General features: G+C 39.4%; 1 protein-coding gene across 3 annotated transcripts in view; it reads right to left on the bottom strand.

Annotated features, from left to right (window-relative positions):
* The window catches only part of TAFA1 (TAFA chemokine like family member 1), a 229,946-nt gene that overhangs the window by 36,773 nt on the left and 172,660 nt on the right, over positions 1–20,513 (bottom strand). For 2 of the 3 annotated variants that reach the window (XM_074914226.1, XM_074914225.1), the window contains exon 3: positions 9,282–9,422. In XM_074914226.1, the coding sequence (XP_074770327.1) occupies positions 9,282–9,422 (141 nt within the window). The remainder of the gene's footprint in view (positions 1–9,281; positions 9,423–20,513) is intronic. The other variant, XM_074914227.1, reaches the window with a different exon arrangement.

Genomic DNA, 20,513 nt, shown 5'->3' with positions numbered 1-20,513 from the left:
CCTTGGACAGGCTTTTTCCATCTAGTTCCTGACATTTGGAAATCTCTCTCTCAGCACTGTGAGAGAAGCATTGCTTAACATCACTAAAGATTGTTTTTGCCCCTATATCTGCCATCTGTAGATTTTCAGATAGGTTGCAGGGGGCTGCTGCTCTTCTTTTGGGCTACTCTGAGCTCACAGACACAGATCTGTGTATGTAAAAGCTGTGAAAATCCCTTCTCTTGGTTGTTCTCTGTGCTTGCCAGGCAGCATGGCCAGTCCTTGTGCTACCTGAACTCACAGAGCTCATCTGCACGGTCCTGCCTGTGGCTTCACCCCTGTAAGGGAATTTTCTCTAGGCTCTTTTTTCCCACCCACCTTGTGCTTCTTTTTCCACGCAGTGCCTGGCACACCAGAGGGGCAGGCTGCCCTCCGTGCCTGCACTCCATGCCTCCAAAACCCCTTACCAGGCTCTTTCCAGTGCTGTGATTAACACTTAAGGCTACCCATAAAAGGAAAAAACTCCTACTGTTTTTCTATTTAGCCTCTAGCAGGCTTATTGCAAGTATTTTAGAGAAAGGTTACCTTCCTCTGTATGAAGGTGAAGTAATTATATGTTCCTGGGTGTCTTCACGCTGCTACATGGCCGTGACGTTCTCTAATTTTGCCATAAAGCTGCTGCTTGTGCACCTTGGTTGGCTGTGAGGGCTCTGCTCCCTCTGTGTCGGCACTGAAACCTGTCAGCTGGAGCCTGGAAAAATGACCACCCCTCACGCAGATGGAGATAGTGCCATGACTTATGGCTTTTTTCCCCTCTTAAGAAGAAAAAGAAAATGTTTTTCCTGCGGAAATTGGGATTTAAGTGAGCTCTGCACTTCATCAGGGGTGGATTAGTCAGCTGTTCTATGGGCCTGATATTAAAAAGAGTGGTTGCTTTGCTACACAGGAAACCGCAATGTCAATTGGAAAAGAAAGAAATATAAGACATAGGAAGGGAGATAAATTATAGCTGAGATGAAGATGTACTCACATAAACCCACAGTCAGACGATCTCATTAGCTGCACCATCTTCACACCAGAAAGACATGATCATCCGTCTACTTCTCCCTAATGCCTGGCAGATGTTTGCATGCGGCACAAACAACGCAGCCCTCGCTGAGAGATGGGGAAGTGTCTGACTCGGCAGCCCTTGCTGCAGATTTTGGCTCAGGTTGGCTGCAAATTTGACCCTTAAATCTTTTCCACCTGTGTACCTTAATCACTGGAAACATGCCTACATATCTGAACAGCACTGGGTGCTTTGATATACCACCCAGGGCAGGATGACTCTACAGCATGTGCACAGATATACATATATATATATATATGTATGTATGTATAGCAAACACATATATGTGTTTGTTCATATACTTGTTCAGGGAGGAGTATGGCCTCTCTGCTCTCCCCATGTTGCTCAACAGTGGTCTGGGTTCAGGAGATGATACCGTGCTCTGACACAAACGCTCATCCACCATCAGCAGGGTCAGGCACATACCTCCCCCTCTGCTCTGTTCAGCCTCTGCCCTGCAGATTAGAAGGCAAACTGGTAATGAGAGCTGCTGTGCCTCAGTAAATGAACTAATTACTCTGTGTTGTCACTGCCAGTTTTGCTTTTGCTCCCTCTGAAGTCAGCACCTCTCAGGATCTGGCTGAAATTTCAGGGTGGCTGCAAGGGCGTTTCAAGAAGACATGTTCCTGGACAAAAACAAAGTCTTAAAATATTCCAGTACACAGTTAGGCTTCTCTCACTCTCCTTTTTAAATAATGCACGTGATATCCTGTGAATTCTTTTTGAGCTTACTAAATGGGTGTCAGTGGGGAACAGACACATTTTTTTCCTCATTGCAGATGAAGTCATCTGAATTCACCAAATCAAAAAAAAAACAATCAAAAAAACAAGTCTCCTGCTCAGTTCCAGTGGTGCTGCAGAAGGACAGGGCTATAGATTTTCCCAGGAGTGTGGAATAATTCACCAAGCCTGCTCGTTATTCATATAGACAGTGCATTAATAATATGGGACCCTGAGATCTCTTCTTATCTAGGCCGAAGCACAGCTAGAGGGATGAGAAGCTGACTCCTTGGATTTCAAAAAGCATTTTTTCCCCCTTTCTTCAAGAAATAAGAATTGATTGAAAGTGTTTTCGCAGAGTGGGGGGGAAAAAAAAAGGCTTTCTGGTGATACCACCTAAAGTACACATTAGATAAATAGAAAACTATTGGCTTTGTGACTGCAAACCGTTTCCACTTGATGTAAGTGCTGATAGATACAGGATTATATCTAACAAAGCATTTACTAAGGACCTGACCCAAAGTCAATAGGAATCTTTCATTTGACTGTACAGGGCTCAAATCCTGCACTCAGTCCAGGGAAAGCCAGGAAGTTTCTGTATTTCCCATGCCCATGTTTTAGCTGGTGAGAGCTGGGGTGGCTCCGGTGCTATGGAGGATGCACAGGCTGAGCACCAGCTCAGGGACCCACGAGGGGACATGAGACACTTCTGTAGTCCAGGAACGCAGTGCTCTCAAATTATGAATGCTCACTCTACATCTTAGCCATAATTAAAAAAATAAAACAAATGATCTCATGTCAACAGCACCGCTGCACTTACTGTCTGCCCGAGGAGAGACGTACCATGTATGACCTTTTCATTGCCAGGTCCTGGCTAAGGAGGGAAAGAAGGGCAAATGCCAGCAAAGGGAACATGTGCTGATGAACGCTGTCTTCTCTCTGCTCTCACTAGTGCACATGGGAAAATAAGGATGTGCAGTACCAACCATTCAAGAGCATGAATGAAGAGTTGTGAGGCGCTGGCCCAGGGAGGCATGAAAGGTCACAGTGATCGCAATGGTCATTAAGACTTGTGTTTAGTTTGTTAATGCTGTCCTGACAAAGTCTGATGTAAACTCACAGGGCCACGTGGTGGCTAGTGATGGATAATCCTCAAACTAACAGAAATCTGAAGTATGTACATGCATGTTGATATTTACTATATAACGGAATGATTTGAAACTTGTTGCGATCCAAAGCAAGATCTCTGGGAGAAAGGGAAACTGTATTAATTTCATTTTATTGTTCTGTATCAGTGAGTGATTTCCCTTTCCCCTGATGCCTGACTGGTATAAAATAGGACCACAGCAGACCATGCAGAGTTAAAACACTAGTCCTGCTGACTGAGAGCTAATGCTTCAAATCCTGTGTTGCAGACAACATGGAATATGATCATCTCAGATCTCCACAGAGACCTTTCTTACAGAATAATTTAGAGGGAAAGATACTGCAGAGCATTTTAGTAGCACCTTCCTTTTTGCTCCTTGCTTTTGACCAGTGTTAAAACCAACTCATTTCCTAAAAGCACTAGTAACATGCACAACCTGCCTGAAAGTCCCTTTGGACAGATTTCAAAAGCCAGTGCAGGTGCTTTTCTGTTATTCCATACTCTATGGTCCAACAAATTTCACAGATAATTGTACAAGAAATATTGAAGTTGCCTCTGAAAGAGCTTAAAAAAGACTGGAAGAAGATTGAAGAAAAGGGAATAGAAATATTCAAGTGTTAAAAAAATGTGTGTCTGAAATTGTCATTGGCTGTAACACAGTAAACTTCAGTATAGATTAACAAATTATATATTATTCAAAGGTCTCGAATAACACATGGACATAACCACCTACAGAATGGTTCAATACCACTGTAAATGATGATACAAAGCACTTTATTCACAGTATAAAAGTGAAGTATTAAAATTATAAATATCTTGCATTCGTATTACATTTTTATAGCAATCATATGAAGTATTAGAACTGAGAGGATATTATCATTAGCTTTTCTGCTAACATTTACTCAGTAACCCCATGGGCTCACTTGGCCTCTGTTCCCACCTCCTTCACACTGTCTATTTGTGATAAGTCCTCTTTACTGATACCCTGAAAGGAACATAAGCAGCCACTGCAAAGTGCAGTGGAAAGCAGAAGTGTGTATCCTACCAGGGAATGGAAAACTTCCAAGTAGAAGAATTTTTACATTATTTCGACTAGAGTTTAGAAAAGGTGGAGACTTCCATGTCCAATCAAACATTCACGTTTATACTGAGTACTAAAATTAACTGCTTAAAAAGATCCAAAACAAGAAGCCAAAACAAAATAAAAACAAAAGTGGTCACAAGACTGTTTTGCTAATGGAAACAACCAAAGAAAACTGCACGTCGTGTAAAGACAAGTCATAAGGAACCAGAATAAAAAAGACATAATTGTATTAATCAATTCACTCCTGTCACCTGCTCATTGTTGCTCTCTAGCTCACACAACCAACTTCATTCACGTCACAGAAGAAAATCTTAGTCTACTCAGAAAGGTGATTTCAATTTTGCATGAAGTCTAGGTCACTAAAGAATGAGAGGTGGACATTACGTTCCTCACCCAAATATGACAGTGTTGGTATTACATTTGATACTGTCACAACAAAGTTATTTTGAAGATATGAAACCCCGTCTGATGCCAAGATAAGCAGAACCACCAAACCTGGAGCAGTCCACAGCCAGTTATTTGAAGAAAGTGTCTTGGGTTGTAAAAAAGCAAAAGTAAAATGGCTTTTCAGGAGGCAGTGTAAATGCAAATTCCTCAATAGTATTTAAATATTTTGAGAATATGCTGAGTACAGCTAGAAAAGGTTCGAACAGTAATTTTAAAGGTATTTAAAAGCCACATTTTTTTCATCAGAGTTTCACTATGCTCAGTTTGTTCCATACTGAGAAGGAAGAGGGGCAGGAAAAGAAAGCTCTGATGAAGTAATGAACAAGATTAAGAATACATCCATGTTATGCACAAACAATAGAAGAACCCTTGGTCCCGTTTAATGTAAAAGTTGTACTAGGAATGGTGAAAAATTCTAAAAAAGATAAAAATTTATTTAAAAAAGAGAAATACATGAGGTTTTTTTAATTTTTTGTTTTAGTGGGTTCTTCTAGTTTTACGTAGAGTAACAGAAAATTAACTTAAGAAAAAACAACTAAAATTATGGAGCTACCAACTGATCTTTATTCACAGAGATGAACAGAGTTTCAAAAGGGTGGTGGCTTGATACCTGAAAGGACAATCGTCATGTGCCAGAGGCAGTGCTATAAAGAAGCAGAGGACATTACTGGGAACATCTCTGTTAGACAACCACAAGTCCAAAAGAAGAAATTGGTTAACAAAGGAATAAAACCTCAAGCCACAGGAGAAACTGTACTAGTCATGTGGCAGCTCGCAAGGGGACAAATCCCAGCTCTTTGTGCTGACACCTGGGGGCCCTCATAGGCCCACAGAGCCTATTGCATGCAGAGGAAAATTCATGGGCTTTTGAAACAAGGAAGTCAGGCTGTTTGTAAGCATAATGGAGAGGGAAGGTGTGAATTCAGAAGCATGGCTAAGAAACCTCTGCAGAAATAGCCTGCACATCACAAAAAAAGTGCCTGTAGTAAGAGGAAAATGAGAGAAAGATAGTGGGTCCATCAAAGCACGAAGCTGGAGGGGTCTGCATGTTAGTGTGAGATGAAAATTTTCTGGCCCCAGGCGTCTCTCAACTGTGTGGACAGGGCAGTACATCAAGAGTTGCTCTGGTACCTTCAGATATCCAACACACGCCATGTCTAACAGCGTGGCGGTGGAGTAGAGTAGTGACACTCCAAGCTGCACAGGTCCCCTGTGCTCTGGAGACAGAGGACTGGGGACTCCCTTGACATGCTCGACACTGCTTTTCCCAGAAAAAGGGACCCTCTCAAACTGCTGTAACACAAATGAAGTAAATCCACTTGGGACTTGCTCTGGAAAGGTATTTGGGCAAATGGAGAAAATAATAACAGCCAAGAGAGAGAGCTGAACAGACTGATGCTCGTGGTATGTGCTACTGCCAAGTAGCACGCAAGATAAATTGAAGGGGGCACTCAAAACCATCCTTCAAAAAAATAAAGACCTTGAAGTAGTGAAGGGAATCATGAAAGTAAATGTGCAACAGAAGAGGCAAAGAAACCGGAATCTCTGTTTCATGACAAGATTTGGCTTTTGTTTTGCTCTCACTGTTGCTACTGCATAATTCATTGGTGATTGAGGGAGGTTTTAAGATACTGTCTACCGCATGAGTGGCAAGAGATAATTTTAAAACTTCTGAGGTTGCCACAGTCTGGCCTCACTATACATTTTTAAGATGAGGCCCCAAAGATAAAGTTTGGTGGACTTGGCAGGAAGTGATGCTGGGGAATACATGCTAACTTCCCGCCCTTTATAGTACAAATAACGCATACTCAGCCTAAATTTCAGCTCATTCAGGAGGAGAACTACATGCCTGAGTCTTATGTACTGTGATGCTGTGCTACCCATCATAAGATCTCACAAGAAGAGGACAAAAGGACCATTTATCACCTCTGATACTTATTAAAAAGGTTAAGCTGGCTCCCACATATAATTGTATTCTCTCTTAAACAAAGATAAAGCTAGCTCTCCACACAGTCCCTCCCATGCAGCCCAGTTGTGTCCCAGAGCAATGGCTGGTAGGAGTGGAAGGCAATGCAATCTCTCCTCTGTCACATAAACTCAAACTGTCAAAGCATCAGCCTTGATGAGGTGTTTTCTGATGAAATTGGAATGAGAAACACCAAAAGCTTGATTCTGATCCCATTAAGTCACAGTTTGGTGCAATGGTATTAACAGGACAAACAAGTTCAGCTTGTTTTATACAACTACAAAATAGCCATCAGGTGGAGATGGCTTGAGGCGATAATCAACCGCAGATGGGAATCCAATTGCTAACACAGGATCTCCCAGTCCTTGTCATCTCTCAAAGATGTTTGGGTGTGAGTATACTGCTGTACCTGAACACCCATGGGTTTTTAATTAATGTACCCAAGCAAGCTTTCTTAGTGACAGATCATGGCTTTAAATCATATACAGTGTAAAACCCAGTGCGAGATGGAATGGTCTTAGACAATTCAATATTGTAGGTAAATAAGATAAAAAGTTGCAGATGACCTTCTGAAATGCTCTCATGTACAACAGAAACAGTAAATCCCCAATCTCTGTGTGAATTAAAGTACTGACGTCAATGGGACTCCCATGGGAAGTTTTGGGAGTTTGACTTAGCAAGAACAGAACCACTAAATAGGTCAAAGTTTTGACTTAAAACAGGTCAGTATGTCAAAAGTCACAAAGCAAAGTCTGGGATAAAACAAAGGCCAAAGAAAACGCCCCTTCTATTAATTTTTACAAGCAGCATATTGGGCTTTTGAACCTTTCACCAGTCATCTACAAAAGAAGCTATGGGCTGACTACAACAACTAAACTTGAAAGGGGAAGACATTCCTTTGTAGTTCATGGTTCATGGCTTTGAAGTCACTGTGAGTCTTACCAGTGACTTCAATGGGACTAGCTTTGTGCTTTTATATTAGCCATTGTTTTATCCTTACTCCTTTCAAAATTCCAGACAATAACATTTCTTTTTATTGTAATCCTGACAGAGCAATTACGTTCCAGTCCACACCTGCACCGAACTTTTTTTCTTAACAGAGCATTCTTTGAGCTCCTCTTCTCTGAACAGAACTATGAGATCTGAATTAATGGTGTCTCTCTGCTCTATCTGGTGCCTCTTTTTTCGTGACCTGCTGAAGACATGAAATTCTTCAAGGCTTGTACAGCTGATCTTTGGTTAAGACCAGCTGTATGTTTCACCTATGGCTTTATGAGTGTGCTTAACACAAAAAGATTTTTATCAGGGTAATTAAACAATAACAGAATGACAAAATGTGAATTAAAGCACCATCATTCACAGGTGCATTCATAGCGTGTTTTTAGTCGCAAGTTCAAAGCTGAGTCGTGTTCCAGTGTAACAGACTATGAAATACTCCCTCATAATTTAAAAATTTGAAAGTGTTTTGAAATAATAAAACATTTTCTTTTTACCTTTAATATATCAATTGGATACATACACACCACAAACACTTGCTGAGAAGATATGAGGTTTTCCTCCCTCCAAGGCACCCACAATCTCTTATCTTTTTGATGTTGAATGTACGAGCCTCAGACCCTTGTCTACACAATCCTCCAGTCCACAACACTCACCAATATACCTGTCTAACTTTGGGCTACAACTGGACCAGCCTCTGCTTCCTTGTTAGTGCCTTTGCAGCATGTGATTGAGGAAAGGTACCCAGAAGAAACCATTTTTCCCAATGTTTGCTCATACAGCTCCCCCCTCTCATTCACTTGGGGAGAAGCTGAATGCCAAATGACAGACCCAAAGAGGAAACATTGGGTGCTTCCAAAACCTGCAGCTATGCTGCCAGCCCTGGACATCCAGCCATGGGAAGGATGAGGAGAGCCCAAGGCAGATCCCACCTTGACTCTAGTCAAAACACCCCCGGGCTCTTCGAAGCACCTTTGGGTGGTGGGGTGGTATAAACAATAGCACCAGATGTTTACCATAAATAATAGCAAGATTTTTTTCTGAGTTACTCTGTTTCACAAAGCTGCTGCACAGAGGGATTTCTGCAACACCGAGCGGCTTGTTTGGGAAAGGTAAGTAATGGGATTAGTAGCACTTACTCCCCATCTTCTTATGAGATTTATATTTTCCACTTCCAAGCCATGACGCTCTCCCCAGTTGCTGCATGGTTTCACCTTGCAGTGGTGGCAGGGGAGCCCCAGAGAGGAATACACCCTGATATGAAACCCAGACACAAATAACACGGTGTTTTTCCCTCAGCAAAAAAATCCCCGTGACAAGAAACAGAACCAGTGATTTCAAAAGACAGAGCTTTTTTTCCTAGCTTTCTGTAATGTTTGTTACAGGATGAGACTACAGGATTCATTTATTTACCTTTTTTGACACTGACTTTTCAAATGGCTAATTAAATCAAAATGAATGGTTGTTATCCTTTGAAATATTTATGAATCAAAACTAACGTGGCACCAGAGGGGGCCTTGTGAAGTGATGCAGGGGATAATTTTGTCCAGTTATTTATTAAGGGCTTTATCCTGCCACAGAATCTTTTATACTTGTCTAAGTGCCTGTACTGAATTCTGTACTCTCATTTTCTGAGTCAATCTTAACATGACCCATGTGCACAGAACTGTGCACTAAAGTAGCAGGAGGCAAGGTGGTGTAAATGTATGCTTATAGATTTTCCTGTTTTGTTAAACAGAAAACACAACAAAGTTCCTATGCATCATCTATAGACTTAAAGCTATTTACTGGATGGTACACAAACAGAGACATATATACAGGAGGAGCTACTTGCCATCAACACAGGAAGGTCTGTTTCTTGTAGTCCCAGCCACTTTCCCAGGTAGACAGGAGCATTTTACTGTTTGTGATCTTTCCTCAATTCGATTCTTATTACAGCATCTGTGTGCTGCTATAACTTCACACGTTCCTCCTTCTGGCGAAAAAGAAAAAAGAAAAAAAGAAAAAAAGAAAAAGAGAATATTGACACTCTGATTAGGAAGAGCAGCAGTGGCTAATCAAAGCACCCAGGCGTGCTCCTCTCTTGTGTCTCTGCACAGCTTCTATAAAGGTGGGATTACAATGTTATTTCTCCCATTCTAGGTGCTCCTGTCTCAGCCAGGTTCTGCTATACTTCAGTTTTCATAGGAAATGTAGATAAATATTCCTCTAGAGTAGATATGCCTTGCCTGTCTTAGAAGGTTCTCTGACATCAGCAGAATTTTTGGCCTAAAAATGACTCTGTCAAGGTCTGGACCTTAAGAATTGTAGGTAACATACTACAGCAGATGTGTAACAACTGTTGTCTGATTTTATGCTTGTGATATTGGAGGCCTCTTCTCCCAGATATTATCTCATACAAGGACGGGGCTAAGGGAGTTAATCTAGAAATAAGAAATAAGCTTTTTCACCAAATATTTGATTCTATGCCAGTACTCAGCCCTTAGCAGATGACAATCAGCCTCTGCAAATTACAGGATGGTCCAACAGCACTTCCCTTTGCTACCCCACTCACTAAATTGGCAATTTTAAGGCAAAAAATATTCCCATTGTGTGCAAGATCACCATGCTTGATTTGTGTTCTCCTTAATTGTTCTTTATGAACATTTGCAATAGTTTGATTAGGTGGAGAACACAAAGGGGTGATAGACAGATAGACGGTGGCTTAAGGCTTATGAATACTTGGTGTTTGTGGCATATGCTATGTACAGAAATGAAGTGTCAAGTGTTTTATTCCCATTGCCTTAGCAGTGCAGTGCAAGGAGATGAGACACCACAGTGGGCTAATGCACTGCCCAAGTAATTTCTTGATTTCTCAGTTCAGACTGTATTTAGCTCATAATCACCAAGTATTTAATAGTGCCAGTCTGTTCCCCACAGATACTTGGCTATTTTATGAAATTGCGGCATAAATTTGGCAGGATTTGTTTAAACTTAGCACAAAACATCGTGCATAGCCTACTAAAGAGCAGGATGTATAAGAAAGTTTGCCAGGTTTACTAAGACAGCTTTAATACTTTATGCCACTATGAAATGCTAACTGTACATTGTTTTTACTATAGCATAAAAAGTATTATTACTCTCTTTGGCTTTCACTCTTTCCGAAACAACTTTGAGAGCTCTTGAACACTACAGTAACCCTGCAGCCAGGTAGGAGAATAAGCAGTGTGATGTTGAACCTCATCTGGCTGTGAACGTGGGGTTTGGGAAGAAGTCTGGGAGCCCAGTGGCATCTCCCTGCTCAGGAGTGAGTCCTGGTACCTGGTGTTTCTACAAATGCGACATTTCTGTAGTGAAGTGCTGAGGTTTGTGGGCAGGGAGGAATCTCCCTTGACTATAAATTGTTAAGGTCATATGGTGATGTGTCATTAAGGTGTACCCACAGTAGAGTAGTACAACAATAACCAATGAACAGGGATTCCACAAAGTGTGGAAATGTTTTATAATATTAAATTTTCAAACCACTGACCTTCCAGGGTGAGGCAGTGGATGAAAGCCTCTGAATGTCCATTAGAGTAAATGAGCTTAGGTTGTGTGGTCATGGGGTTAAGCACTGATGAGCGTGCAAGCATGAGACAACACTAACGCTACAGCAAATATTTAACGCATCTGGAGAGAAATGCTGCTTCATGTATTAGTTATTAGGTGCATTTGGCCTGCTGACATAAACTTTTTGAAAGCCAGTAGGTGCCACAGAAGAGAGATCCCAACAATTCAGAAAGCCATCATTTGACAAATAGTCTTTTAAGTGTCTCTTAGGAATAAGAGGAATTGTGACAATCAACTTAGCCCCAAATGCTTGTATTTTATATGAATTAATTCTTCAGATAAACTCCTTGTTCCCCCATCCAAATCATATTAAAAGCAATGAAAAGATTCTTATTGGTTTAATTCATCTTTTGGTCATGCCCTAAGAGAAGAAAGATTTGTGATTTTATTGATTGCAACCTCAACAATAAAGATAATCTATGCAGTAATAAGCATTTCTAATTTTAGACTACATAAACTGTGTGGTAAATATCTGTGAATAAGCTAAATGCTTCATTTTCTCTATTAATTTGCTGTATGAGTACTAATAACTACATGAGCTAGTCTTGCTTATTTGGTTATCTATTCAAAATAATGGGTTGTGGTGGATGAGCTTTATAACACCTTTAATTGTTATGTGGAAGCTCAAGTTGCTGCAGCAATAAAGAATTAAACTTGAAGTGTATAGTTGTTTAGGAGTTGCAAAATGAAACTATAAAAGCAATGAAAAACCACTTTTTTTTTACCACCAGACAGTTAAGTACATTAATAGGAACTTTGATCTGCATGGAGTATAACTGTAATGCAAATAATAATAATAATAACAACAATAATAAAAAGACCCTTTCCCGTGCTGACAGAGAAGAAAAGATCCATCTCACATGGAGAAAGAACTGCATGTTACACACCTTGTTTTCCTGGAAAATTTGCTACGGTGTATCAGATTTTTCCATTAAAACATGTTTAGCCTATGAATGACTACTGGATAGCATTGCATGCAATGTGTTTTGCTGGTATGTATTTTATCAACCATGCATATACATGTCAGACTTTTTCAATCCGTGTACAAAATGGGGATAGAGGTACCCAGACAAATATAAATGGAAGCAGTGAGACTAGGAAAAAACCTCATTGAAAAAACACACTTTTGATTACATTATTCACAGAAATATATATATCACAAATATAATGGGGGGGGGGGGGATATAACTTAAATCTCTATAACAGCTGTACAAATGAGGAAACAAGTTAGAGCAGGGAGAGGAAGAGGCATCAGTCTTCAATCTCCACTGAAAAAAATTTAACATGTTCAGATGTATATGTGAAGTACCTTTTTATTTTGTGATTTTTATTTTCAACTTTTTTTTTTTTTTTTTTTTTTTGGGGGGGTGGGGGTGGGGTGGGATGGGGAGGCAAGAGAGGAAGAATGCAAAGAAATGCTGTACCCATAGCTGAGGACTTCTGCTCCTGAACCAGTGATTTTTTTTCTCAGTGGTTCTTCTAGATTATCGGAAGACCTGGTGAGATATTACAGTGCTGGGAGTCCTGAAAAAATGTGAATTATTGACCTGATAGGCTGTGAGTGCAGCAAAAGTTTAAATCCTTGTCACAAAGAACAGAAATGTCTTTTTTTTGGAAGTTTATGGTCTATTGAGCTAAGGTAGCTTCTGGCTTTGTTTCCACAATAACTGCCTCATCCAACTCATTCAAGTCAAGAGGGGATTTGCCATTGATCTTAAAAGGAGAGGAAAGAGCCTAAAATCCTCTAAGTAAGTGTCTTCTGAATGTTTTGTTGACAGTTACATTTCATGAAGTGGCTGCTTTATCCACCTAGCAAGAAAAATAGCTTACATTTTTTTAAATGCCCTCCTGCCCCAAGAAAATCAGAAAAAGATTAGAAATGGAATAGGAATTTGCACATCAGGAATAGCTTTGCTCTTTCTTCAAGAATCTTCAGAGATGAATGAAAATGTCCTAACATGGCTTATATCCACTTCACACCAAACATTAGCAGTTCTTGATAGGATGAACAGCTGATCCTTTCTGATCACTCAGTTCACAGGTTGCCCTCCAATTTGCATGAAAGAAATGTGATGCCTACCAAAGCAGGAGGGACAGAACTGGCTGCTGGGAAGGATTCTGGGCTGTTGAAGATGACAACTATCTGTGGCATTACAACACTGCTCATATTTCCTAGCCTTCCTGAAGTCTGTTCTGCATAGACTCAAAAATATCAAACTGTAAAAATTATAGATCATTCTTACTATAAACCAGGGACAACTATTTGTTACCCCTGCAAATGGTTCAATTCTAATTGGAGGACACTAAACTCCTGAAATCATGCTAATTTTTGTCTCTGTTATAAAGCCACCTTGAGTTTACACACCGCAGAGTGAAATATTTTATCCTAAGTATGAGCCTACTGTGGGTGGCTGTGATTTAAAATATCTAATCACCTATAGGGTCTGACTGCATGCCTAGCAGAAGCCAGAAAGCCATCTTCCAGTCATCTCTGTTTTTTATATCTCTAGCTGAGAGGTAATAATAAAAGAATATTTTGTACTTCAAAATTATAACTCACCTCTGTATTCTAGCCAAGCCGGAACTTATCAGTAAACAAACATAAAAAAGGCAAACAGTAGTACTGATTTGTGTTATACATCGTGGAAGTCATTAACTATGACTCAGGTAACAAAACTTGTACGTTCTCTCTTTGACAGTGATGACAATTTAATAGTATTTGACTCTGCTGAGTTACATGGAGCATCCTGCAGCAATGAGAGAGGTTGTTTATCAAAATGATAAACATGTTTTCATTTCCTCCTTGGCTGCATGTATGTGATCAGAAGTCTAAGGCCATCAAGAATTCACTTATTCTGGCCACCAGGCAGACATTAAGCTATTCAGGACCATCTGTGCTTGAAATGAGTTCCACTTAATGGACCTTCCTAGGGCAGGTCAGTCATAATGAATGCATGTGTGCATGAATGCATGAGCAAAGCACCGCTTCGGTGAGACTTCTTGGGTTGTTTGGCAGAGGCACAGACGGTTGATAGATAAGATATGTCTTTCTTTTTGGGGTCATACGCCCAGTGATTTTAGAATTGAGATCCTCTGTTACATTTGCTTCTATCTCATCGTCAATGCACCACACAACCTAGTCCAGTTGAAGGTTGTTGTAAAAACTTGTTCATGTATCTTGCAGAATTATAGTGATGCCCAAAAAACTTCATAGGCTTTGCTGGTTGCATTCTGTCCTCTGTTACACCATAAGCAATCCACCATGGGAACACAAGCAAAGGAAATCAGATGGACCAATTTTATCAACATTTCCAGACAGTTCATTAAGACTACTACTGGTTTTGATAGCTCTATTTATTTATACAGCTTCAGCTAGACAGTCTATGCTCCAGTGTTACCATCCTACTTGGGGTCATATACCCATATGTTATTCTGATAAATGCTTAAGTCTATGCAGATGTTTCTATACCTAGGAGATCAGAGAAAGCTTTAAACAGAATTAGAGTTCTTTAGACTTCAAGAAAATGTTTAGAAACATGACAGTAAAAATTCTTCAGAAACTTGAAGACTTTCTGAAAAAGTGCTTACACAAACTAATGGGTAAAAAAATTCGCACTCTTGCCACTTCATGTCTTTATACAAACATCCTCGAGAAAAAAAAGGCAACCCTGTGATAGCCGATTTTACATTTGCTAAAAAGAACTCAGATTTGGGGGCTGCAGTTTGAAGAGTTTGCAGTTTGAATAAGCTTTGGAAACTTCCCAGGTGTAATTAATACATTCATAAGCTTTAATCAAAATGTTTATGCCAGCTAATGTGCCAGAACTACAGACTACACTGCACTCAGGGGAAAATACTATACTTTATTTTACTTTATGAAATAATAAGCCACTACTACGTTACTTACAAAATAACGTTCTTGCTTCTGATGGGAATATGTAACAGATGGAAAAACAAAGTTCCATGCTAGTCCACAAGCCACTTCATAAGTGAAGAAATAAGACTCCTCATAGCCACGGTGTAATTACGCTCCAATTTTTGTTGTACATATAATCCACTAACACTATCTGCTCCAGAAGGAAAAAGATCAAGCTTACAGGATGCATTTCTGAACACAGAGAGTGACAACGGCTGAAGAGCCATCAGACAGGACTTAGGGCTTTTATTAATTTTTATAAGGTCGAGGCTAACTGCACTTCAACTGCCAGAGTGCCATCAGTTCCAGTGAAGACAGAAAACAGCTGAATATGTCCCATGAACTTTAAGTAACGCAAAGCTACCATCAAAGAATGGACCCAAGTATAAAAACTGAGCATTAACCCATACTTAATTCTTTCCCATTATGATAACTGATACAAATGGATTAACGGGTACTCATTATATATGGAGTTACAGTAATCATGGGAATTTGTAACGCACCTCACATGCTCTGAAACCCTCTCAGTTATATACTGGATTTTTTTTGCCCATTGGATCAGATTAGACTGCAATGGTCTGTTTCCTAAATTTATGTTTACATTTTCATTAATATTCAGTATTTTCATTGTTCATTATGTGGGATACATATTATTTGCAGTTTGGGAAGCCTCTATGCAACAGCAGCAACATAAGCAATTCCCACTGTGAGTTATTAAGTTTTAGGTTGGGATATTATTTTCTTAGATGTTGTTGCTATGAAAGGGTTCTGGAGACGCAGGGCACCTCCTCTAAAGAGAACGCTATTTGTTTACAAAAGACTAGTCATTCCATGAGGAGTGTGGCTAGTGAAGTTTGGTTTCCCATGGATTTGCACCTTGTGGTTCATTTCAAACTCCTCTTGAGCTTCTTCTGGTGAGCAGGTCATTTAAAAGAGTACTCCTGGAGGTCACAGCTCAGCTGAGAGCCCACAGGACTCTTTCTTGGTGGTGATGTAATATTCCTGTTTGGTTCAGGCCCCGATTTCTGTATCACTGATACAACAACTCTATTTTGAGGCCAGTAATGTTACTGTCTTGGTTTTGACCCATTTTACACATGGCCAGAGTCTGGAGAAGAAGATGGAAGTTAATTTCATACTTAGTTTTCATAGATTCTGGAGACAGAATTCATAAGCTAAGAGGGGCAATGTGCATTCAGCACAGGCTTCTCTGGTTATTTATGGTGCTATAAGCTAATTTTCTAAGAGCAGTTTTGACAGAAAAGGCAATTTTCATGAAACCAAAGTTTTATACAAAAATCCATAATATCTAGAAGAAAATAATATCTTTAAAATATTTTGTTCAGCAGAATGTTAATATTTCATTTGAATGCTAACTCTTGGTTTTTTTTTTCATTTGTATTTTATTTCCTGTTCAGTATAACAGGGGAAGCAGGGATATGCAAAGCTCTAATTAGCACATGGATTTGTAGTCTTTTACAATTTTCTACTAATGCTCTCTGCCATCAGCCGCAGGAGGCTTTTTATCAGACAGATTTACAGGTTCTTATACTTACATCCAGAATAGACTCTGATCCTCAAGAACTGGTTTATTCACAGAAATGAAAAATAAGGATTTTTTGTAAAGGAGAAATGCTATGGAGTCTACTATTGAATTCACAAAGAAAACCCAGAGCACACCAGTGTATGAGATGTGGGTGGATCTAGGGCAGGCTTATGGATTTCCATATCAAACCAATATACACACTAGAGAATAGGTCTTTCTACTAAAGAGCCTTGCAAATTGATCTCCTGAGAAATTTGCACAGGACCTTATTCTTATGCATATTAAAAAAAAAAAATCTCTTAAAGATGAATCAAAGGAAAAAATGGTATCCAGAAAAACAAGGCAGTCTTCTAGCAGCTAGTGCCTCTGGCACATTGCATCTCAAATGGCAGTGCAATAACCAGTCAGCTGAAGTATTCAAGAGGACAACAGGGCAAGAGTGGCTGGAGAGGAATGCTGATGAGGAGTTCCCTTCTAGCTGCTACTGATGCAGAGTTATGGGTAGTTTTAATTACGATTTTGCGTGCACGTGTACAGTATACACATAAGCAAAAATGCCAGAGTTGGTGAGCAAACTCCACCTATTGTGTGTGTATGCTGTCCCTGCCAGACAGCGGAGAGAAAGCAATGAGGCAAAGCTGCCTGCTGAGGACCATACACATCCCCTGTATGTTGGATTGCTTTTATGTCATGGAGAATATTGAAGGTGAATTGTAATAGGTACTAATAGCATTTTTGCATTGATGAACTACAAAAAGCAGATATGTAATCCATGAGGCAGTCAAGAATCCAATGTTCTCTTAGTGGGGATCTTCAGTCGTTTAATGAGATTTTTTTACTTCAAAGGGAGTTCAACTTACAGCAACTTTAAGAAATGGAGGTCAGAAATATGAAGTTTTGGTGGGATTTACAGCTCTGGAATGCCATTAACAGATGTGTATGAAGAGGCAGAACTTTGAAAATTCAGAAAGAGAAGAAGGTTACTTTTGAGAAATAGCTTAAGTTCCATATCAAAAAGTAACAGACATTATGACTCTAAATTTCATTGAATTTCAGTGAGATATGACACTCCTAAAGGTCTATATCACTTGTAAATGGGATTTCTTGGTCTAAATGATGTAGGTCTAGTAAGGCTGAGCATAAAATCTGGAAGTATCTTTAAAAAAATCTTGCCCTTACTTGGGTTTGGAAAATTTAATATTTGATATGTGAGAGAGTATAAAAAAAAAAGTTTGGGGAGAATAGATGTAATATGCCTGCATTCAAGCAGTGCTCCTCCTATAACTTCAACTGTAGGAAGCAATATAAAACTAGAGATTAAAAAGACCTACTATGCTATTCTGATCATTGCTTTGCAGCTGCACAATTCTTCCCCAGAGCAAATTTTCTAGGTAACAAAACTGTGGAGAAATGATCATCTCTGCTGAACAGAGACAAACATTTCCAATACTGGCATCTCCAGCTCCTTGCCAAAACACAGTGAAAATCCAAAGTGGAATTAGGCCTGAAAATATCATAACAACAAAATTCGCGTGAACCACAGAATATTGTTCTTCTAAGTGCTGCCAGCAAAAGGCATCCAAAGTCTGGATGTTAAGTTAAATGAGTTTTAGAAAAGAGAAACAATGAACGAAAGATGGGGTAACTCTCTCTTCAGATGGAATAATTAGGCTGATAAGAAATGTGTGATTTAGGTACAGCTACCAATGAGAAATGAACATAGAAGTGTGCATGAGAAGTCATTACTGAGAAAGAATTTAGAAATTATTCTATGTCAACCACATGAACACTCTTTGGTCCTGCCAGAGTCTCGCTCTTGCCCAACAGGCTTTCCTTTTGATGTTTCCAGATCTCTAAAACTGCCTAATCCTTTTATTATGCGCCTTTATTTTCAGCCTACTCTCCAAATTGGGAAACTATATTACTTTTCCCATCAACCTCAAAATTGCTTATTAAACTCATAACATATCCTTTATTGTTTCATATGATACATGAAAATCTCACCCTTTCAGGATTTCTGTTAAATATTCATAAATGCATCTACTGATTACAAAGAAGATCAACAATAACCAACTTTAAAATCCAGGCTTTCAGTTGAGACAAGATGATGCAGGGATCTTAAACTCTTGTGGAAAAGCAGAACAATGCTTTTCTATACAGTTTGTCTTTTGATATGATTGCTGCAGATAAATTCATCCCCAGATAATGTTATCCACTAAGGTGATTAGGCTATGGGGAGCCTATGATGTGTTTACTGAGCAAGTAACATAGTTTATGGTAATGCTCTTGTCATGCTTTATAAATGTGTGAGGTGGTTTTTATGAAGTAGTTAGATAAGGGGTGGTGAAAGTAACAGGATCCATAAAGAATGTACAGTGATGAAGAGTTAGGATTGCAGAGATACTACAGACAGACTGATGCAGAGAATCATAATCAGTGCAGAAGCTGCATTAATCTTTGAAAGAATGACAATAAAGAAAATAACAAGGAGGAATGGGACTAAAAGAACTTGGTTAATGTATAAAACTGCGATGTTAGGGTGGGACCAAAGTGTAGATGTTTTGAGTGGGATCAGAGTCGGATTGTCTTGCTGTAGTGGCAATAACATTTTCATCAATGGGATTGACCACGTGTTACAAAATCCATGAAAAGGAAAACAAAGGACCATAAGTTACAGCATATGTAATGAAAATGTCACTGTACAGGTGCTATACGCCATGAACAGCAGCAGTAAATTCTATCCTCTGCTGCAGCTAAGCAATGTCAAGCAATCATTTCTTAGTCATTTTTCAGTGGACAAGTGCACCCATTATCCCATCCCATATATTCCTCAAGTCATTCACATCATGACCACCAGCAGCTGGTCCTACATTTATTTGAGTAGAAAACAATACCTTTGCCAGGAACTGACTGTACAATGGTACAGAAGGACAGAAGATGAAACAGAAGAACAGCAACAATCAGTTGTTTTTGCACGGAAAGTGTTTTACACCGCATACATTATCCATAGCAGAAGAACCTGGTAGTCTCCAACCTAAGCAATTTATAGCACGCTCATTACTGAACCTTATTTAACTTCAAGCACAGTCAAACACTTCAGTAAATGTTACAGACTGGATATGTGAACAGCAGTATTTTAATTTTCAGACTACTATACCGTGGTTATAAATTAACAAGTTAAAAAAATTCTCTCTCGAAATAATCTATTTCATCCAGACCTAAGTGTGATTAAGCTGTTTTACTACTGGCCAGGAACAAACTCCATCTGAGGAAGAGGGAGGGAAGCAGAGGATGATGTGGGATTCAGACCTTACTGTTCTCAAAATTTAACTCTCAATTGTGGCCACTTCTACGTGAAGTCTTAGTGGAAGGGGTGGTTGCCTCCTCCTCACCAAAATTTTAAGGAAGAGGACAGTAGCATTATTTTATTTCATGATAACTTTTGTTCCTCTAATTTTCTTCTTGTTTTGTTTTGGTGACATTCATCTCAAACAAACCAAGTCCAACTGATTTTTCTCTATTTCCAAATGACTTTAAACATTCCCCAAACCTCCTTTCCCCTTAATTTTCCCACAGTCACTATCCTGAGATGCCTTTTTTTGTATGAGTCTCCATCTTTTGATGTCTCTCTCCTCCCTGTTTCTGTTGATGAGCAATATTTTATTTCCTGTCACCTTGATTTGCTCTGTCTTTCCGCTCCAGCTCTCAGCATACAATTCTAACCCTGATTTATTCTGGTTCCCCTCTCTCTCTTTTTACCTTTTTTTTGTAACTGCATTGAATGTTTCTCTCTTTGACAATTTCTTTCTCTTCTCTCTTGAAACTCCTGGTGAACAACACAATGCAGTACTACCTCCTAATAATTGATCATCTGGCTCCTGTTCAGATTTGTACTGCTTCTTTGAATACATGTGCAATTCAGTTCACTCTGTTCCCTTATAATATGAATAAAAAGGGCTGCATACTTGAGCAGAAATACATGAAGTCTAGTGAGCAAATAATTTCCTACTTTGAAA

This window comes from Athene noctua, chromosome 10, assembly GCF_965140245.1.
Source record: "Athene noctua chromosome 10, bAthNoc1.hap1.1, whole genome shotgun sequence".
NCBI lineage: Eukaryota > Metazoa > Chordata > Aves > Strigiformes > Strigidae > Athene > Athene noctua.
This window is presented reverse-complemented; position numbering and strand designations above follow the sequence as displayed.